Source organism: Pongo abelii, chromosome 18 (assembly GCF_028885655.2).
Source record: "Pongo abelii isolate AG06213 chromosome 18, NHGRI_mPonAbe1-v2.0_pri, whole genome shotgun sequence".
Lineage (NCBI taxonomy): Eukaryota > Metazoa > Chordata > Mammalia > Primates > Hominidae > Pongo > Pongo abelii.
The window spans coordinates 56,530,303-56,552,942 of NC_072003.2; the positions used below are offsets into that span (position 1 = coordinate 56,530,303).

At 52.0% G+C, this 22,640-nt stretch overlaps 1 protein-coding gene across 2 annotated transcripts in view; it reads right to left on the bottom strand.

Annotated features, from left to right (window-relative positions):
- PLLP (plasmolipin) overlaps window positions 1–20,047 on the bottom strand; it is a 30,346-nt gene extending 10,299 nt beyond the window's left edge. For both annotated transcript variants that reach the window (XM_054533962.2, XM_002826461.6), the window contains exon 1: window positions 19,746–20,047. In XM_054533962.2, coding sequence (XP_054389937.1) covers window positions 19,746–19,880 — 135 coding nt within the window. In that variant the 5' untranslated portion in view covers window positions 19,881–20,047. The remainder of the gene's footprint in view (window positions 1–19,745) is intronic.
- Window positions 20,048–22,640: the final 2,593 nt, after the last annotated feature.

The window sequence follows — 22,640 nt, forward strand, 5'->3', positions numbered from 1 at the left end:
GTGGCAGGACTGCCTGAGCCCAGGCGTTCAAGACCCCATCCTGGGCAATATACAGGGAGTCCATCTCTGCCAAATAATTTAAAAATTAGCCGAGTGTGGTGATGGTGCACCTGTGGTCCCAGCTACTTGGGAGGCTGAGGGGGGAGGATCACTTGAACCTGGGAGGTTAAGGCTACAGTGAGCCATGACTGTGCCACTGTACTCCAGCCTGAGCAACACCAAGACCCTGTCTCAAAATAAACTAAAATAAATAAAATTAAAATTAAGTAAAATTAAAATTAAATTAACAAAATAAAATAAGAAGAAGCAGGTGTCCATCTGTGAACTGCCCCTGGCCTTGCCTCCCCCCAACCCAAGTAAGGGGCTCAGCCCAAAGTGGGAGGCCCAGGGAAGGTGTCCCTCTCTCCAGGGCTCAGCACCTGCTCCTCCCCACACTGGGGTGAAGCTCCAGGGACCCACCCCACACACACACACAGCACCCTGCCAGCCTCTGCTGCCTGCCAGCACTCTCCTTTCACCGCCACAAGCAGGCCAGGTGAGGGCAGGCAGGTGAGGAAGCCAGGGTGGAGCCGCAGGGCCTTGCCCGCTGTCACACACCAAGCTGGGGGCAGAGCCCTTACGAGTGTGGACCCAGGGCAAGATGTCTCAGAACAACACCCTGCCAGAAACAGACACACCTGGAGAGGCCACGAACCCCCAGAGCCGGGGGGAGGCCAGTGTTCTGAAGGAGAACAAACACTTCGGGCAGCACGCCTCCGTCCCTTCTCCAGGTGAGAACTGGGTGTGTCCAAGATAAACAATTATTTTTTCATTTAAAGCCAATTCCTCATGGGCCTCTGCTGCCACTGCGTTGCCAGCTTCCAACTAACTAAAGGAAAGTCAGAAAATGCAATGAACCAAAAATCAAGAAAAGACCAATTCAGGTTTCCACTATCATATGCCTATCAATCACCTGTCCCATGACTCACAGCCTAGGTCACAATAACCACTCAATGCCCTCCCGCTCTGTGCCAGACACGTCTCATTGATTCCTCCATCACCAGACCCTCCTCAAATGTTCTATTTGTTATTCTCATCTTCCAAAGGTAATCTCAGGAGGCGATGTGCCTGAGGTCACTGTGGGTAAAGGACAGGGCAGGAAGCCGGGCGCAGTGGCTCACACCTGTAATCCCAGCACTTTGGGAGGCTGAGGCAGGTGGATCACTTGAGCTCAGGAGTTCAAGACCAGCCTGGACAACATGGGAAAACCCCATCTCTACCAAAAATATAACATTTAGCTGGGCATAGTGGCATGTGCCTGTGGTCCTAGATACTTGGGAGGCTGAGGTGGAGGATCAATGGAGCCTGGGAAGTCAAGGCTGCAGTGAGTCATGAACGCACCACTGCACTCCAGCCTAGGTGACAGAGACCCTGTCTCAAAAAATAAATAAAAATTTTAAAAGGATAGGGAAGGACAGGAACCCAGATCTGTGCTTCCTTGGAACCTGCGCTACTATGAGTTATTTAGTGAAGTGTAAAAAATGAGGACACTTCAGCTGGCTCCAAGAGCCAGGCTGGGCTGGGCACCCAGGCTCCCCCCACCGCCCCCACCACCTCCCCCCTGTCCCTGCCCCGCCCTGTGCTGTGCTCCAGCCCCACCCCTGGTTTCCAGATCAGCGAACGCAGCGTCCAGATGAAGCCAGTGGATAAGCACTGGGAATTTCTGGTGTTATTTCTGGCTGTGCTGCCTGGCTCTGTGCCTGGGGAGCTGCCTCGATTTCTGCCCTAGAACAAGGAAGGTTCGTTCCTGCATTTGAACCAGACAGACTGGTTTCTCCTGGTCTCTGAGCCCCCAGCCCAGTCCCCCAAGAGAGACCCTGCTCGGAACGGGCACCCAACACAGGCCTCGCTGTGGGCATCTCTCTGGGTTCATACATTTAACAAATGTCTATGGAGAAGGGGCCAAGAAAGATCTCACTGGCAAGGTGATGATAAGCAAAGACCCAGGGAGGTGAGGGAGGGGCAGGGAGGGTGCCACGTGGGTATCTCGGAACAGAACTCTATGCCTTCACCCCCGGGCCCTGTAGGTCTCTCTTGCTTACGTGTTCGTCTGTCCCCGTGTTTCTCTGGAGGTGTCTACATGAACATCTAACTGTCTCTCTCCTACACACACAGGCAAACCACATCCTCCCCTCCTTCCCAGCTCTCTGAGGTCCCTGCCATGCCTCCCCAGACAGGTCCTGCAGATAACCAAAGGGAACTGTCTGGAAATCTCAAGGGCACAGGGCCTTTTTTTTTTGCTTTTCTGAAAACCTGAATAATTTGGATTAGGAACTTTTTTTTACATATGAAGACTACAGTGTCAAAAATGACTTTTGCATCTTCAAAGAATTTCCAAACAATTGGGTCATGAAGAGATGTTTTCGTTAAAACCACCTGCAGCATCAGAGAGAAGATTCGTCACAAATGCCCGACCAAGAGGCACTCCTTGCTCCAGCGAAACCCTGTTATTACAGTTTCCCCAGAAGCTGCCAACACTGACAGCCAGACAGGCCAGGTTCCTGCAGGGTGCGTGCCCTTCACTGACTCTGAGGGAAGTTTTTCCTCATCTCTTGTTGTGGTTTGCAATGTGTTCCCCAAAATATGTTCAAGTTCTAACCCCTAGTACCTGGGAATGTGGCCTTATTTGAAAACAGGGTCTGGCCAGGCGCAGTGGCTCATACCTGTAATCCCAGCACTTTGGGAGCCTGAGGTGCGTGATCAGTTAAGGACAGGAGTTTAAGACCAACTTGGCCAATATGGAGAAACCCGTCTCCAGTAAAAATACCAAAATTAGCCGGGCATGGTGGCGGGTGTCTGTAGTCCCAGCTACTCAGGAAGCTGAGGCAGGAGAATCACTTTGAACCCAGAAGGCAGAGGTTGCAGTGAACTGAGATCGCACCACTGCACTCCAGCCTGGGGGACAGAGTGGGACTCTGTCTCAGAAACAAAACAAAACAAAACAAGGCCTGGCACGGTAGATCACACCTGTAATCCCAGCACTTTGGGAGGCTGAGGCAGGTGGATCACCTAAGGTCAGGAGTTCAAGACCAGCCTGGCCAACGTGGTGAAACCCCACCTCTACTAAAAATACAAAAAATTAGCCAGGCATGGTGGCACACGCCTATAATCCCAGCTACTTGGGAGAGGCAGGAGAATCGCTTGAACCCAGGAGACAGAGGTTGCAGTGAGCCGAGATTGCACCACTGCACTCCAGCCTGGGCAACAAGAGCGAAACTCCGTCTCAAAATAAATAAATAAATAAAATAAAATAAAATAAAATAGTGTTTGCAGACATGCTCGAGTTAAGGGGGGTTATACTGGATTGGGGGCATCTCTAATCCAATGACCAGTGTCCTTGTAAGAGAAATGTGGACACAGAGACCACAAGGGGAGACCACCGTGTGAAGACAGAGGCAGAGACGAGAGTGATGCATTTGTAAGCCAAGGCACACCAAGGCTTGCTGGTCACCACCAGAAGTCAGGAGGGGGACATGGGACAGACTGTCCCTCAGAGCTCCAGAAGAAAGCAACCCTGCCAACACCTTGATTTCAGTAACTGAGACAATATATTTCTGCCACCCAGTTTGTGGAACTTTGTTACGGCAGCCCCAGGAAATGAATAGGTTTTTCTCAGCTGCTCTCTGAATCTGTGGATGGGTGTCATGACCTTGTTCACCTTAGTGACACTGGCATTGGTTCTGTTGGAGGGGTGGCCTATCGACTCCTTGAATTCATGCTCTGGCCCTGCCAACTTAACTAGCTGTGTGACCTCAGGCAAGTGGCTTAGCCTCTCTGTGCCCTTGTCTTCATCTTCCTTCATCTTTGAAATGTATCTACCCCCTAGGGTGGTTTTGTTTTGTTTTGTTTTTGAGACAGGGTCTCACTTTGTCACCCAGGCTGGAGTGCAATGGCGCTATTGCAGCTCACTGCAGCCTCGAACTCCTGGGCTCAAGTGATCCTCCCACCTCAGCCTCCCAAGTAGCTGGGACTACAGACATGCACCACCACTCCTAGCTATTTTTAATTTTTGTAGAGGTGGGGTCTCTCCATGTTGCCCAGGCTAGTCTAGAACTCCTAGGCTTAACTGATCCTCCTGCTGGGCCCTAGGGTAGTTTTGAGCAAGGTACTTAGACCAGCAACCAGCATAGGCTTAATATTCAACATGGCCAGGTGTCATGATCACCCTGAGGGGTTAAGAACATGGGTTTTCAAGTCAGGCCCTGGGCCTACTTTCCTGCATTCGCCATGGTGTGTGCGGCTCCTCAGGAGGGTGAGGCCTCACTGAGAGAATGACAGTATCCACATTCAAGCACCAGGCACAGCCCAGGCATAGATAAGGACCCACGTCAGTGCCAGCCCCACCCACCTGACAGATAAGGCGGTGGTGCTCCCACAGGAGGCCCCAGAAATCCAGCCCAGCCCTCAGATCTCCCTTGGAGCTGCACTCCCTCAGCTCCTCATAGGCTGAGGGGCCTTGGGCAGACCCCTTCACCCCCTGGCACAGTGGAAGCAGGGAAGTTTGGCTTGCTGTTCTCTGAGATTCCCCGCAGCCGAGGTCAACACTCCTGAACATGGGCCTCCTCCAGGGGCCCCAAAGGGAGGGGTTCGACCAACCCTATGGACTCTGAGCTGTCATGCAAAGACAGTCACCCCAACTCTTTTCACCCTCCTCACTTCCGGGGCAGCGTCAGACCTTTGTGGGCTCACTGTGTGGCCTTGGGGGAGTTACCTAACCTTTCTGGTCTGTTTCCTCATCTGGCAAGTGAGGAAATTGGGGTACAGGGACCCTAGGGGGACACCTGGATACCTCACAGGTGTGTCATGGAGATGAAACCATGTGAAAGAAAACATTAAAAGCCATAGCAGTCGTGAGCAGTCGTGAAGGCTGTGAGACAGTCCGGGGCTGGGGGAGGGAAATCCCAGAGAGGGAAGCCATGAGGCAGGAAGGCAGCCGGGGCCTAGAGGACACCAGGGCTCAAGCTCAGCAGCTGCCAGGGCTGGCAGGTCACAGGAATGACTACAGTGGGCTGGGGAGTCTCTGGAGTGGCTGCTGGGAATGCAGGCCTGGGGTGACCAAAGTTTCTAATTTTTCAAGAGACACCAGAAGTCTGGATTTTATATGGAAATCAGTTATTTATTTATTTATCTGATGGAGTCTCGCTTTGCTGCCCAGGCTGGAGTGCAGTGGCGCAATCTCGGCTCACTGCAACCTCTGCCTCCTGGGTTCAAGTCATTCTCCTGCCTCAGACTCCCAAACAGCTGGGATTACAGGTGCGTGCCACCACCATGCCCGGCTAATTTTTGTATTTTTGGTACAGACAGGGTTTCACCATGTTGGCCAGGCTGGTCTCAAACTCCTGACCTCAGATGATCCACCTGCCTTGGCCTCCCAAAGTGCTGGGATTACAGGCGTGAGCCACTGCACCTGGCGAAAATCAGCTTTTTAAACATGGGTGACTGAACCAAAGGTTTTAGAAACAATGTGACGGCCAAAGGGGCCAAGGCAGCAAATCCTTTCATGGCCCCCGAGTCCAAACACAGTCCCCGAGTCTATCCACAATCCCCTTTTCCAGCCCCCCAGTCCTTTACTGGCCCCTGAGTCATTCTCCAGCCCCCGAGTCCATCCCCAGCCCCCGAGTCCCTCCCTAGCCCCCGAGTCCTTCCCCAGCCCCCGAGTCCTTCCCCAGCCCCCGAGTTCCTCCCCAGCCCCTGAGTTCCTCCCCAGCCCCCGAGTCCATCCCCACCCCCAAGTCCTTCCACAGCCCCCGAGTCCTTCCCCTGCCCCCAAGTCCAGCCATGGCCCCCGAGTGCTTCCCAGGCCCCCAAGTCCTTCCCCAGCTCCAGCCTCTCTATTCCCACCGCTCCATCCAGGAAAACCACGCCCAGCATGGCAAAGCAAACCCTTCCTGGGGTCCCCCTCACTGGGGACACATCTGGGCAAGCCAAGGACACTCAGAACTCAGCCTGGCCAGGCTCGGTCCCCACCCCCGCTCTGGCCCTTCTCCCTACAGTGAAAGGGACTTTATGGGGACAAAAAGCCACCCATTGTATCACACGAGACAAAGGGGCAGGGGACAGAGGCTCCGGGCGCCTAAGCTGGCCACAACACAGCCACACACCACCCCCTGCCTGTGTGAGAGGCAGGGCACCTTGGAATTCCCGTGCCATGCATTCCAGCAGTCGAGGATCCTGGAGTCATCCCCACTCTCTAGGAAGGCGACAGCAGACTCAGAACCCAGCCCCAGATCCACTAGACCTGGGCAGTACTGAATAGCCCTAAGCTCTCTTTTGTCGTCGGAAAAATGGGCATGTAAGTCACCAAACAGAGTCATTCAGTCATTAAACAAACTGTGCCAGGCGCTGTTCTATGCCCTGGGAACACAGTGGGGAGCTTGGCAGCGAGGGTCGCCACCCCAGGCCACAGCCACCCCACCCCTACCTCCCGCGTGGGCCCTGCTTCCTGGGGCTACGGCAGGAGGACAATACTGGAGGTGGGGGCTCAGACCTGGTCCTCCTCCAAGGCGTTCATTGTATCGCTTGTTATTCCTGAGTCCTGGGTCTCAGAGCAGAGAGCGTTTCAATGCCAAAGGCAGAAGAGGTTGCAGCACACCTACTCCAGTGGCTGAGCCGCCCTGGACCCCCAGCAAGGTCCTGCAGCCCCCATGTGTACTTGCAGCCAAGGAGCCACTACCACCTCATCCTTGCTGTGAGGTCCCCCCTTAGGGCTTTAGAAAAGTCTTCCCAGCCGGGCACGGTGGCTCACACCTGTAATTCCAGCACTTTGGGAGGTCGAGGCAGGTGGATCACCTGAGGTCAGGCGTTCTAGACCAGCCTGGCCAACATGGTGAAACCCCGCCTCTAATAAAAATACAAAAAGTTAGCTGGGCGTGGTGGTGGGCACCTGAAATCCCAGCTACTCGGGAGGCTGAGGCAAGAGAATTGCTTGAACCTGGAAGGCAGAGGTTGCAGTGAGCCAAGATCGCACCACTGTACTCCAGCCTGGGCAACAAGAGCAAAACTCTGTCTCAAAAAGAAAAAAAGAAAAAAAAAGAAAAGTCTTCCCAACTTGAACTCAAACTACCCTCTACTTAATCCCACCCAGTTCCCATTCTGCCCTCTGGTCAGATCAAGCAGGTCCTCCCTCCACAGGCAGCCCCCAGGTGTGTAAAGGCGGGTGGGGGCCTCTTGAGTGACACTCCAAGGCCCTCTCTGGCTCTCAGAGCAGGTGGCAGCACTCGCAGGTGGGATCTCAGAAACTCAGAGCTCCCTGCCTGCTGGTCCCCTCCTCTGCTTCCTCCCTCCTTCCCAGGGTCTCCTAGGCCTACCCCACAAAGCCAACCCAAGCCTCCTCAGCACCCAGGCCCCTCCAGCCACACAGAGCGTTCCCAGGAAGGCCTTACCCTCCTTGTAAAGTCTCAGGTGGAGCCCTGCATTCATTCCCTCCAACTCCCGCCCCCGCAACTACCCTGCCAGGCCCCCGCCAGGGCTTTATCCCCATGGCCTTCCTCCTTCTGGGCCCAACCCTCTCAAGGGAAACACTTGACCCATTCCACTGATGAGGAAAACTGAGGCTCTTGGAAGATCTGGACCTGAACCAAGGTCATGCCTGGTAAGGGTTGGGACCTGGATAGTTCTGTGGCCCAGGTTCTCCTTCCCCTGTCACCCAGGATGTGGGAACATTCTCCTGGAGACTACTTTATTTGAAGGGAGCATCACTGCTCTTGAAGCCAGAGCTGAGAGGGGACAGTGGCAGAACTCGAACCCAGGGCAGCTGGGATAACAAGAAGCTTGTAGTCTCAGCACCCCAAGGCCACCTCATCCTTCCATCGGCCCCTCCAGAGAAAGAACCAGCTGCTGTTGGGAGTATATAGAGCTTCATCAGCCCCACGCACCCTGGCCTCGGCCTGCTGGAGGAATGGGGGGTGCTAAAGTGAGGGTCTTCCTCTCTCCCTGGACTTCCTGCAACACTGGTTCTATGCCCAATGCTGGCACTGATGTTCTGGGTGACCTTGAACAAGCCTTGTCTGTCTCAACTTCAAGGAGGGGCCCATTGGCAGAGCACAGTGGCTCATACCTGCAATCCCAGCACTTTGGGAGGCCAAGGTAGGAGGAACGCTTGAACCCAGGAATTTGAGACCAGCCTGGGCAACATAAGCAAGATCCCCATCTCTACAAAAAAACAAAAACAAAATTAGCCAATTAGCCAGGCATGGTGGCGCATGCCTGTGGTCCCAGCTACTTGGGAGGCTGAGGCGGGAGGATCATGTGAGCCCAGGAGGTTGAGGCTGCAGTGAGCCATGATCACACTACTGCACTCCACCCTGTCTCAAAAAAAGCTGGGGGTGGGGGAGCCAGGCACGGTGGCTCACACCTATAATCCCAGCACTTTGGGAGGCTGGGCAGGTGGATCATGAGGTCAGGAGATCGAGACCATCCTGGCTAACAGTGAAACCCTGTCTGTACTAAAAAAATACAAAAAATTAGCCGGGCATGGTGGCGGGCGCCTGTAATCCCAGCTACTCGGGAGGCTGAGGCAGGAGAATGGTGTGAACTCGGGAGGCGGAGCTTGCAGTGAGCCGAGATCGTGCCACTACACTCCAGCCTGGGTGACAGAGTGAGACTCCATCTCAAAAAAAAAAAAAAGTTGGGGGGACAGTGCTCGCATCCTGCCACCCTCACACAGAGTGGCAGATGTGAAAAAGCTCATCTGGTGTCTGACCCCAGCCCCAAATAAAAGCTAGAACATTCCAGAACAGGCCTGTCTGTTCCCTAGCAGCTCAGGATTTGGGCCCTGCCTGACCTTTGACCTGTCTCCCTGCCCGCAACTCCCTGTGAGACCCTGGGGTACCACCCTAGCCTCTCCCCACTGGACAAACAGGAGAGACCAGCCCAGCCCGACAGCAAAGGGCCTGGGCCTGGCTTTTGCCACAATCAGGGCTCAGCCCACTGGGCTGCCAAGAAAGACAGCACCCCCACCACCCAGGTTCCCAATCACCATGGAGACCTGGGCAAACAGCAGCCATGGGGATCCAGATAATCTCTGAATGGGAAATCAGGGCCCTGCTCCTCGCCGAATTCTGCCACAAACAACTCACTGGCTAATAAGGAGTGACCAATGCCTGTCCCTGCCAGGTCAACAGCAACAGCAACAGCCTGGGAGACTTTATCCCAGTAACCTGTTCTCCTTCCACTCATAGATGGTTGGGCAAATCACCCAAGGTCCCTCAGCCGTAACACTGAACTCAAGGCTATTGCTCCCTGCTGTGTGATCCTGGGGAAAGTGCCTTTCTCTCTCTTGGCCTGAGGACATTCAAGTGCCACCTTCATAGCTTTTGCCATATCCACGAACGTGTACTATTTTTTATGTTTTTGGCAATAGGGTCTCACTCTGTTGCCCAGGCTGGACTGTAGTGGCGTGATGACAGCTCACTGCAGCCTTGAACTCCTGGGCTCAAGCAATCCTCCCACTTCACCCTCCCGAGAGCTGGGACCGGCACGCACAACCATGCCTGGCTAATTTTTAAATTTGTGTAGAGACAAGGCCTAGCTCTGTTGCCCAGGCTGGTCTCGAACTCCTGGGCTCAACTGATCCTCCCGCTTCAGCTTCCCAAAGTGCTGGCATTACAGGTGTGAGCCACCACACCTGGCCCTATTTTTTTCTTCACTCAATATTTTCATTTATTTCAAAGTTTTAAATGTGATTTTTATCTTTGAACGATGTAATATATATGACATGATAGGTATCCAAATAGCATATTCAGCATCATGTCTTCCATTTGATACTCAACTTCTGGAGGCAACCAAGAGTGCGTTTTGTTTTTGTTTTTGTTTTGAGACAGAATCTTGCTCTGTCACCCAGGCTGGAGTGCAGTGGCACAATCTTGGCTCACTGCAACCTCTGCCTCTGGGGTTCAAGCGATTCTCATGCCTCAGCCTCCCGAGTAGTTGGGACTACATGTACGCACCACCATGCCAGGCTATTTTTTGTCTTTTTAGTAGAGATGAGGTCTCACCATGTTGGCCAGGCTGGTCTCGAGCTCCTGACCTCAGGTGATCTGCCTACCTCGGCCTCCCAAAATGCTGGAATTACAGGTGTGAGCCACTGTGCCCGGCTCAAGAGTAGTTTATTTTTCATTTTTTTGAGATGGAGTCTTGCTCTGTCACCCAGGCTGGAGTGCAGTGATGCAATCTTGTCTCACTGCAAGCTCCATCTCCCAGGTTCACACCATTCTCCTGCCTCAGCCTCCCGAGTAGCTGGGACTACAGGCACCCACAATCATGCCCGGCTAATTTTTTGTATTTTTAGTAGAGACGGGGTTTCACCGTGTTAGCCAGGATGGTCTCAATCTCCTGACCTTGTGATCCACTTGCCTTGGCCTCCCAAAATGCTGGGTTTCAGGCGTGAGCCACCACGCCTGGCCAAGAGTGGTTTCTTATGTGTGTCTCCAGGGACTTCACACCGCCCCCCCCTCCCCCCCCACACACATATGCATTTCAGATAAGTGTGTCTTGTATCTGTGTACTTCTTCCACACAAATGATAGCATGCTACAATTTTGCACCTTGCTTTTTTCACTTAAATATGTAGCCTGGAGATTGTCCATCGTTATACACAGAGCTGTTGCATTGTCTTCTTTGAGGGGTGGGGGGATATCTTTTTACTCACTGCATCATGCACCATTGTACAGATGTATCATAATTTATCTAAACTAGTCCCCATTGACGAACTTGTATATATCACATATATAAGCTAATTTTAAAAAGGAAACTTAAATCACTAGGAAGTGGGAAACCTGTATTATCTATCACAATAGAAGCTAACAATGTAATTAAATACAACAAATATGTAACAATGTTAATACATTTCAGATAGATACAACTGGAGTGAAAAAGACTGAACTATGATTCAATTTCCAGAACCCAGAAAGAAAAAAGGAAGAGGAATGAAATAAAGAAATTCAGCAACAAAAAAACTAAAACAAAATTTTGCAAGGCAAAAAAAAACACCATGAGAGGGGGAAAAAATCCCAGCAAAACAAACAAATTAGGAAAGAAATATTTGCAAATAATCCAGAACTCCTAGCAGTTATTAAAGCAAAGACCAACCACACTCAGTAGAATGAGCAAAGAATACAAACAGACAAGGAAATACAAATGGCTCTTAAACATCTTTTAGATCCTGGCACCGAGGCTCGCATTTATAATTTCAGCACTTTGGGAGGCCGAGGCAGGAGTACTGCTTGAGCCCAGGAGTTCGAGACCAGCCTGAGTAATATAGTGAGACCATGTCTCTACCAAAAATTAGCTGGGCATGGGGAGGAGCACCTGTAGTCCCAGCTACTCGGCAGGCTGAGGAGGTAGGATGGCTTGAGCCCAGGAGGCGGAGGTTACAGTGATTCCTGATCGTGCCACTCTACTCCAGCCTGGGTGACAGAGTGAGATCCTGTCTCAAAAACAAACAACCCAAACACATTTTTTTAAAGGTCAACCTCACTGATAAGAGAATGAAAATAGGCTAGGTTTGGTGGTTCACGCCTGTAATCCCAGCACTTTGGAAGGCTGAGGCAGGCAGATCACCTGAGGTCAGGAGTTCGAGGCCAGTCTGGCCAACATGGCGAAACCCTGTCTCTACTAAAAATATAAAAATTAGCCGGGCATCGTGGCTCATGCCTGTAATCCCAGCACTTTGGAAGACTGCGGCAGGCAGATCACCTGAGGTCAGGAGTTCAAGACCAGCTTGGCCAACATGGCAAAACCCTGTCTCTACTAAAAATACAAAAATTAGCTGGGCTTGGTGGTGGGCGCCTGTAATCCCAGCTACTCGGGAGTCTGAGGCCAGAGAATTGCTTGAACCCGGGAGGCAGAGGTTGCAGTGAGTCAAGATCATGCCACTACACTCCAGGCTGGGTGACAGAGTGAGACTCTGTCTCAAAAAAAAAAAAAAAAGAGAGAGAGAGAAATGAAAATAATACTACATTGACCTATCATTTTGGTCTATTAGATTGGGCACATCCAGAAGTGTGTTAAATCACCATGTTGGGAGGCTGTGGGAACAGGAACCTTCCAGGAGGCATGCTGTTGCGGGCAGGAAGGGTGTGACCTCTCGGGAAGGCATTTGGCAATCCACATCACAATCCCAAATGCATGTACCCTCCCACCCAGTAGTCCCACTTCTGGAAACATATCGTACAGATGCACTTGGTGGCATTTCTTGCAGCAGGGTGCGCAACAGCAAAAGAATAGAAAAGCCGAAGTGTCTGTCAACAAAGGGACTGACCACACAGTCACATCACAGCTGCATGATGGAATACTACAGAAGCCATAAAGAAAGAAGCAATCGCACTCCACACACTGAGACAAAAGCACCCCTAAGATTCATTTTTTAAGTGTAAAAGAAAAAGTGCAGAAGGATGTGGCTAGACTATATATCTTGGGGAGACTATATAAACTGGGGAGAGATAGGAATCTAGAGCCACATTTGCATAGATCTCCTTAAAGTCTTAAAATGGGATATAGAAAACTGAGAGTGGGCATGAGGAGTCAACTTTAACCAAAAGGAAACAGAGATTTTTCACTGTATTCCTTCCCTGTCTATTTTACTCTTGAGCATTGTAAATACATTACCTATTAAAGAAATTAAGGGCCGGGTGCGGTGGCTCACGCCTGTAATCCCAGCACTCTGGAAGGCCGAGGCAGGCGGATCACCTGAGGTCAGGAGTTTGAGACCAGCCTGGCCAACATGGTGAAACCCTGTCTCCACTAAAAATACAAAAATTAGTCAGGCCATGGTGGTGTGTGCCTGTAATCCCAGCTACTTAAGAGGCTGAGGCAGGAGAATCACTTGAACTCGGGAGGCAGAGGTTGCAGTGAGCCGAGATCACGTCACTGCACTCCAGCCTGGGTGACAGAGCAAGACTCTGCCTCAAACAAACAAAATAAAAATAAAGAAAAAGAAATCAGGTAAATAAAGGTATGAAAAAAATGGACACAGCTTGCTGTGCACCGATACAGAATATCCCTAGGTGTATTGGTGTGGGGAAAAGCATGGCTTGGCACATGCACAGACAGCACCTATCTGTGGTTAGAAATATGCATCCACTCACCCTGGAATGAGATACAAGGCATGTGGTTGCCTGGGGTGAGGGCAGCTGTGGGGAGTGGTCAGTCAGGGATGAGAGAGATTACATTTTCATGATTACCCTTTCTACCATTTGAGTGCTTTGTATTATGTCTCTGTAATTTTTTTTCAAAGAATAAAACAATTCCATCAGTAGAGAAACAGCTAAATGAGCAGAGGCTGCCGGGACACTACAGGTTACTCCACAACAGTTTACAAGGAAGGAAGACAAGTCTCAGAACATGAAGAGTGGCCAGGCACGGTGGCTCATGCCTGTAATCCCAGCACTTCGGGAGGCTGAGACAGGCGGATCACCTGAGGTCAAGAGTTCAAGACCAGCCTGGCCAACATGGTGAAGCCCCGTCTCTACTAAAAATACAAAAATGAGTTGGGTATAGTGGCAGGCACCTGTAGTCCCAGCTACTCGGGAGGCTGAGGCAGGAGAATGGCGTGAACCCGGGAGGCGGAGGTTACAGTGAGCCGAGATTACGTCACTGAACTCCAGCCTGGATGACAAGAGCACATGAAGAGCTCTCAGATGCACCAAGTATGAGAAAAGCGACTTGCTGAACAAAGGATACAGAATAAAACTATCAATGTTTTCAAAAGTGCACAGGAAAAAAGACCACAAACACCCCAAATAGTTGTCCCCTTAGGGACAGAGGTGGGTAATCCAACTACAGCTTTAGTGTAATCTGTACAGGTTTTTTTATTTTGTGAGGAGAATGTATTCATATATTCATAATGTAATTACAAATTAATTCCCAAACACTCAATACTCCCCCCATTGCAGTAAGTGGGGAGTGTAGGGGGAACTAACAATACAAGGCATTTATTGCTCTGTGCAGTGGAGCTGGGTTAGATGAACATACTGGGCATGCGGGGCCTGGAATGCTGCACTAAAAAGACTGAACCACCCACAAATCTCAGTGCTAAGGGAAGCCCCAGGAGTCTCAGACATTGCAATCCCAGTGTGACCAAGCCCTGCTCACACCTCACTCGGACTCCAGCAATCTCATCTAGGTAGCCCCTTCCTGGAGACCAGAGTTGGCTTTCAGTCCCTGCCCTGCCCTTCATCTGCAGAGGAGCTGGTCTGCCTCCTGGGGCTGCAGACAGAGCCGGTATCACCATAAGGAAGAACTTTCCAACACTCCCAAGTGCCCAAGGATGGAGCAGGCAGCCTTAAGAAGAACTGAGCTCCCTGTCTCTGGAAGCATGCAAGTTCATGTTGGAGATGCTGCAAAGGGACCTCTTATGCTTGCATAAGAACCCTCGGATCCTATAACCCTGTGAATCCAAAGGGTCCTTCATTCCCACATATAGTACTAGGCTAGCTCTTTGCAGGCATGATCTAGATCCTGCCATCACCATCTGACAGACAAGGAAGTGAGGCTCAGGGAAATTTGGGAATTCCCCCAGGATCATGCAGCCAGAAAGGGACGGAGCCAGGATTTGAACCCAAGGCTCTCAGTGTCCAGGCCTATGTTCCCATCAGCACTCTCCATGTCACCCCATGGATCATGGAGATCTAGGGGGAAGGCTTCTCTTCTTCTTCCTTTTTTTTTTTTTTTTTTTCTTGTTAAGAGTAGAGGACTGGGTGCGGTGGCTCACACCTGTAATCTCAGCACTTTGGGAGGCCAAGGCAGGTGGATTGCTGGAGCCCAGGAGTTTGAGACCAGTCTGGGAAACATGATGAAATCCCATCTTTACAAAAAATATAAAAACTTAGGCAGGCATTGTGGCATGTACCTGTCGTCCCAGATACTCAGGAGGCCTGAGCCTGGGAGGTTGAGGTTGCAGTGAGCTGTGATCACACTACTACACTCCAGCCTGGGTGACAGAGCAAGACCTTGTCTCGAGGGAAAAAAAAAAAAAGTAGGGGTCTTACTCTGTCATCCAGGCTAGAGTGCAGTGACGTGATCATGGCTTACTGCAGCCTCAAACTCCGAGGCTCAAGCAATCTTCCTGCCTCAGCCTCCCAAGTAGCTGGAACTACAGGCATGTGCCACCCTGCCACCTGCCCAGCTAGGTGAGGCTTTTGATCTGTTTTTCACCTGCAAAGTGGGAATTGCGTGGCCACCCCCAATCCCAGGAGGTGGGGCAAAATGGAAGGACAGAAGGTACCAAACCAAATGGCCTTACCGCCACAGGGCATTCACACAGCTTCCACATCCTGGGTCTCAAGAACACCTACTGACTGACAGGTCTCTGTACAAGCTCTGGTCTGTCCTGATCCTCCTTCTCCCTTCCTATGCCAGGAAGCCCTCCCTGATGGCCTTGGCCCCTGATGAGTCTCCCTTCCTGAAGTCCCCCTTTTCCCCCTCCAAAGCACTCTAGAACTTCCCACCCCCAAAATAAATCAGATGAGGAAGCATAGCTAGAGCCAGGTTTTGGATTTCCAGATCAAAGTGCAAAGCCAAGCTTGCCACTCTATCCTGTGTGACCTTGGACAAGTTCCTCACCCTCTCTGAGCCTATTTACTTATCAATAAATCCAGATAAAATCATCCTTCTCCCCACAGCTTGGGGAGGCTTGAAAAAACGAGAGATGGGCACCTAACAGCACTACTTTATACTTATTGTAAAAAGGCTTTGGGAGCTCCCCATAAGCAAATAACCACGCCTTCTGCATTCTTCCACCTGAGTTACACAAAAATCTGTACCACTGACATCTTTTTTTTAAAAAAAACCACAAGAGTTGTCTGTAGATCAAACTTGCCTGCCTTGTGACATGAATCCATTGGTCACAGAAAAACAACAACAACAACAACAAAGACCTGCCTCCTTTTTTAGACGCTATCTGCATAGATTCTTCATGTTTCCCTTTTTGCCTAGGCTGCTAGGAAGTTCAACAAATAATCAACAGCCTTAAACTTGCTGCAAGTCAATTCTCCCCTCCACACCACCAGCTTTTAAAGATACATTGCTTTAACTCTTCTGTCTTATGTGGTTTAATATCATATTCCATCTGGTGTTCTTTCTGAATCTACAAGGAATAAGGATAGTGATAAATCAATGAACACCACCAGACATCTGTGAAGAATACTGAGACTGGTTCTTCAGGACACATTCTGATACCGAATGAAAAGTGTATCTCCTTCTCCAGGAGCTGGGAGCCTTTCTACCCACCTCCCCTTCCTCCCACCACACCAGGAACATTCATCAAATCCTGGGAAACAGAAGGGTTTGATGGGGAATTAGCTTCCATCTTCTCATTTATTTCCTGCTCCATGCAGCCTTCTCTGATCCCTCTGGGAGAAGCACATCCTCTGGGCACCTCTCTCACTGACCAAAAGCTCCTGGAAAGCGGGCTCTGGGCCCAGGGTCCCCATCACTCCCTCCATAATGACAGATCCTGGGAAGGTAGCAGCAAAGCCACACATGGTCATTAAGACCATAGGCCAGAAAAGTCAGAAAAATCACTCCTGTGGAGGAGGGCTGTGAGATCTTGGGCAAAGAACTGGCCTCTGAGCCTCAGTTTTCTCACCTGTAAAATGGGGCCGACTAAGAAGATCTAAAGGCCTTGGCAAAGGGCCTGAGCCTAGTGCTGGCCTGATAGATGGGAGCTACCTTGGCTTCCCAGCAGATGGTGGTGCCTGTTGGATTAACCCCCACATATCCCATCTCAGACCCAGTGGAACTGTCTGTTGCCAGAGAAACAGCTCAGGATGCAGCTTCTCCAACAAGCAGATTTTTTTTTCTTTCTTTTTTTTTTTTGAGATGGAGTCTCTCTCTGTCTCCCAGGCTGGAGTGCCGTGGCGCCATCTCAGCTCACTGCAAGCTCCGCCTCCTGGGTTCAGCCATTCTCCCTCCTCAGCCTCCCGAGTAGCTGGGACTGCAGGCGCCCACCACCATGCCCGGCTAATTTTGTTGTATTTTTAGTAGAGACAGGGTTTCACTGTGTTAGCCGGGATGGTCTCCGTCTCCTGACCTCGTGATCCGCCCGCCTCGGCCTCCCAAAGTGCTGGGATTACAGGCGTGAGTCACCACACCCAGCCCCAACAAGCAGATTTCTAAGGCACTAAAATGTGCCTTAGAACACATTTTAGAGTTCATTTTCAGAACTCTGATGGGAGACCCTCATCCTCCCAAAGGCACTGCAGGTAGGGGTCAAAAGAAGCCCACTTCCCTCACACCCAGTCCCTGAGAGTCAAGAGACCCAAGTGACCCAAGTGCCAAGCTCTATCTATTACAGGACTCCTGGCGAGTCCTTCTACCTAGACCTCAATGTCTACGTCTGTGTAATGGGACCCAGATGCTCAGGGCTGGATTGCTGAGCCCTCAGGGGATGCCCCCCCTCACCCCCAATCAGGAACACAAGCCTTCTCTAGAGGAAGCTACCAAGACCCTTGCGGCCCACAGGAGCAACATCCTCCTCTTACTCCAATGCCTTCCATTCCCCCTATTGCCCCTATTGCTAGTCTCTTTCTTTTTTCTTTTCTTTTTTTTTTTTTGTTTGTTTGTTTGTTTGAGACAAAGTCTCATTCTGTCACCCAGGCTGGAGTACGGTGGTGCGATCAAAGTCACTGTAGCCTCGAACTCCCAGGCACAAGGGGTCCTCCTACCTCAGCCTCCCAAGTAGCTGAGACCACAGGCACATACCACCATGAGTGGCTATTTTTTTTTCCTTTTTTTGTAAAGACAGGGTCTCAACATGTTGCCCAGGCTGGTCTTGAACTTCTGGCCACAAGCAATCCTCCTGTCCATCAGGGGCCAGCCTCAGGATCCACCTCACCAGGGATGCTGAGGGATCCCTCACAGGGATCTTGCCGGTCATCATCCTCCACCCAGCAAGATCCCTCTTCTGTTCCAAAACCTCTTAAGGCCACCAACAGAACCTAGACCCTGTAGCTCGCAGAAGTTACACAAGACCCTTGGCTTCTGTCCACACCAGAAACAAGTGCTTCAACTCCAGCACCACCAACCTGTTGGCTACTCCCTGCAAATTAATTCAACTTTCTCATCACCACATCTTGGCTCACACTGTTTCCTGCCCTTGGAACACCCTTTCCCTGCCTCTGCCTTAGATTTCAGTGAAGTCTCTGCTCAAAAACCACCTCCTCCAACAAGCCTACCTGGTCGTGGAATTGCTCTCCTCCTCTGCCCTTTTGCACCACTTCTCACACCCACCTGGCTCTCCCCTGGGCAGCCAGGCAGCTGCTCATGGCTGTGCCCCTCACAACCAGCCCAGAGACGAGCATTCCAGCAGTGGCGGGGTCAGTGGCTCTCCCCATCTGCAGAATTAAATGATTCCAGGAACTAGACCTCTTCCCTCAGAAGACAGAATCTTCTCCCCTTCTCCCCCACCCCCCCCAAAAGAGAAACAAACAAAAAACTCTGGGAGAAGTGTTAAACATGAATTTCTGGCTGTACTTCCTGAGATTCAAATTCCAATTGCACATTTTTTTCCGGGGGTGGAGTCCAATAATCTAAATTTTAAACAAACCCGCCAGGAGATTCAGAGGCTGGGGAGGGGGCCCACAGAGATCTGAGAAATCCTGAAATGAGATAGCACCGACCCAGGTGGAGGTGGGCCCGCACCCGGAGAGGTCAGGGGAGGGAGACTGGACCTCAGCCCAGGGTCTGGCACCAAAGCAACCACCCTGCCCTCCAGCTTGGGCCTCGCAGCAGCGCTAGCACTCAGCAGTAGGAGACAGTGGGAAACGTCCACTCGCTGGATTGCTAAGAAATACAGGTCCTGGCCCAACTCCAATTCCACCTGAGTCCTCTGAAAATGTATCAGGCCCTCACCCACCCAGGGCACCCACCCAGCTTCCAGATCCTCACGAAAGGGTGGCAGAGGAAGAAGCTAACATCCGGGCCTGTGGCTGGTGTGGGAGTGGAGGATGTTCCCATGGGTCCGCCTCAGGTGGGGTCTGTACAGGGGTCTGGGACAGAGTAGGAGTCTTGCCCCTGGCTACCCACAGACCCCTCCCTCCAGCGATATCTCGGCCCCGTGGGGCTGGCTAAACTGGCTGAAACCTGGCGGGTCACCCAGAGAAAGCTAGAAGAGCCCGGCTCCCGGGCGCCCACAGGGTAGTGCCTGAGTGTGCGTGTTGGGGAGTCGGATGTGCCCTCTAGATTAGATGAGGAATGTTCATGGGTGCGGCCACGCGGAGCCGCTGGGAGCGGGGCAGAAGGTGGTCAGAGAGTGGACTTTGCCTCAGACTGGGTTCCCTAGAGGGCTGGGGGCACTGTCCGGGCAGAAAGAGGGGTGAAAAAGAGAGAGGAGGGAAGGGAGGGCTGGCAAGGGTTGGTGGGTTGTGCGCAGTGACTGTGGCTCCGGTGGGGGCTTCTCTGTGGCCGCTGGTAACCACCTTGGAGGGGGCACGATGGGGCACGGGCAGTAGGCACTCTGTACACGGTGCAGGGTGCTCACGCTCGCAGCGACGGCCACGGGGTAGTGTCGTGGTGACAGGGATGCAGGGCGATCTTGGGGGCGTCCGTGCGGGAAGCGCCCTAGGGGTACGCGCAGCGCGTCGGTGAGAGTGTGAGCCCGGGTGGGGAGCGCAAGGTTCGCGAAGAATGAACGCAGCGCCGGAGTCCCTCACCCATCCTGGCCGGACCGGCAGCCCCCGGCCAACCCCGTGGGCCCGCGCGTGCTCTCACCAGCTGCAGCAGCATGAGCGCCCCAAGGCGGGAGCGCACGAAGCCCAGGTCCGGGCGCAGCGCCGACACCGAGGCTCCGGCGCCCTGAGCAGGACTGCTGGTCCGCGTGCTCACTTTCGACGGGAACTCGGCCATGGCGGCTCCGCTCGCCTCCCGAGGTCGCTACGGCCGCCGTCGCCGCCCCTCCAGCGGTGGGTGCCGGCTCCCGCGCCGCTTTTCCCCCGAGGCTCCTGATCCCGGTGTGGCTCCGGGCGCTGCAGGAGGCGTCGGGGCTGGGAGACTGGGGCGCCAGGTGCGGCCGAGATCCCGGCTCCGCCCCCGCCGCCGGGGCCGCCCCCTTAACCCTTTGCTCGCCGCCGCCGCTCCAGCCCCGACCGGTTCGTGGGCAGCCGCGTCCACTCCCCGGACCAGTAAACAACCCCGGGTCCGTGAATCGGCTCCGCCAGCACCAGCCTAGACCGCGTCGCCGGCCTCCCCCGGGGCAAGCCGCCCACTGGGAATTTCCCGGCACTTGTCCAGGCCGTGGTAGCTTCCGCGCCTAGGGATAAACTTGTGGTGGCTCGCGGGGACCACCGCTCTCCCAGGCGCTTTCTGCGTGCTGTGCACCCTCGGCCTAGGCCCTGCACAGCGACTCTAGAAGAGTCCCGGGAGGGGGGCTGGATGCGGTGGCTCCTGCCTTTGATCCCAGCACTTTGGGAGGCTAAGGTGAAAGGATAACTTCAGGCCAAGAGTTAGAGACCAGCCTGGGTAACACAGTGAGACCCCCCCCCCACCCCGTCTGTATTTTATAGAAAAGAAAGTACAGTCCCGGGAGACCCAGCGCGGGGAAGGGGAGGGTCTGGGTAAGCGGTGGGTAAGCGGTAGAAGGGGGAGGTCCTTTTCTGCCTATTAATGCGGTTTTCACTTCTGAACAGATTTTGTATAATTAGATGATCGTGGAGCCTCAGTTTCCTCCCCTGTCATATAGATATGAAGGAAACCTGCCTCACAGAGTATTGTAGGGAATAAATGAAATATTCCCCAGAAAGCACCTGACTACGTGAGGGAGGAGGGGTCACTCAGAAGATGGGAGGTCATATAGAGGTTACAGTTTCATTGCCACACATGCACCCTAAAATCCTTACACACATACACACACACACACACACACACCCCTTGAGCCTAGAGGTTTGCTCAGATAGGTCATTCATGCATTCATCAACCAATGTTTGCTGAACACCTACTACATGCCAGGCCCTGTGGATACAGCAGGAAACGAACTAGACAAGGCCTTCTTGGCTCCCACATTTTCCCCAAATACTCACACTTCAAGGAGAGCCACTTGAAAAACTGTTTTTAACGGACATGTAATATTAGGTTGGTGCAAAAGTTATTACGGTTTTTGCATTTAAAAGTATAGCAAAAACCGCAATTACTTTTGCAGCAACCTATAATTGTACCTAAATATGGGGTACCATGTGATGTTTTGGTACCTGTGTACATTGTGTAAAAAAATCAAATCAAGGTACTTAGCATATCCATCACCTCATACATTTATGGCTTCTTTGGGGTGAGAACATTCAAAATCCCCACTTCTAGCTACTGTATTTTGAAATATACAATATTAGGGCCAGGCGCGGTGGCTCACACCTATAATCCCAGCACTTTGGGAGGCCAAGGCAGGCAGATCACCAGAGGTCATGAGTTCAAGACCAGCCTGGTCAACATGGCAAAACCCTGTCTCTACAAAAATACAAAAAAATTAGCCAGGCATGATGGTGGGTGCCTGTAGTCCCAGCTACTCGGGAGGCTGAGACAGGAGAATCACTTGAACCCAGGGAGGCAGAGGTTGCAGTGAGCTGAAATCGTGCCACTGCACTCCAGCCTGGGTGACAGAGCCAGACTCCATCTAAAAACAAAAACAAAAAAAGAAAAGAAATGTACAATATTGGTATTTTTTTCTTTTTACTTTTATTTATTTTGAGGCGAGGTCTCACTCTGTCACCCAGGCTGGAGGGCAGTGGCATGATCATAGCTTACTGCAGCCTCCAACCCCTAGGCTCAAGTGATCTTCTCACCTCAGCCTCCCTAGTAGCTAGGACTACAGGTACACGCCACCATGCCCAACTAATTTTGTTTTTGTTTTTTTTGAGATGGAGTCTCGCTGGAATTACAGGCTCGAGCCACCATGCCCGGCTAATTTTTTGTATCTGTAGTAGAGACAGGGTTTCACCATGTTGGCCAGGCTGGTCTTGAACTCCTGACCTTGTGATCCGCCCACCTTGGCCTCCCAAAGTGCTGGGATTACAGGCATCAGCCACCGGGCCCAGCCCTGACTAATTTTTTAAAAATTTTTTGTAGAGATGGGGTCTCTCCATGTTGCCCAGACTGGTTTCGCACTCCTGGCCTCAAGCGATCCACCCGCCTTGGCCTTCCAAAGTGCTGGAATTACAGGTGTGAGCCACCATGCCCAGCCCTAACTATAACTTTGTACCTGTTAACCAACCTCTCTGTATCCTCCCACTACACCCCAGCCTCCTGTAACCACTATTCTACTCTACTATGAGATCAATCTATTTATTTATTTATTTGAGATGGCGTTTTGCTCTTGTTGCCCAGTCTGGAGTGCAATGGCGTGACCTCGGCTTACTGCAACCTCCGCCTCCCAGGTTCAAGCAATTCTCTTGCCTCAGCCTCCTGAGTAGCTGGGATTACAGGCGCCCACCAGCACGCTCAGCTAATTTTTTGTAATTTTAGTAGAGACAAGGTTGCACCATGTTGGCCAGGCTGGTATCAAACTCCTGAAATCAGGTGATCTGCCCGTCTCGGCATCCCAAAGTGTTGGGATTACAGGCGTGAGCCACTGCACCTGGCCGAGATCAACTTCTTTATTTCATTCCACATATGAGAGAGACC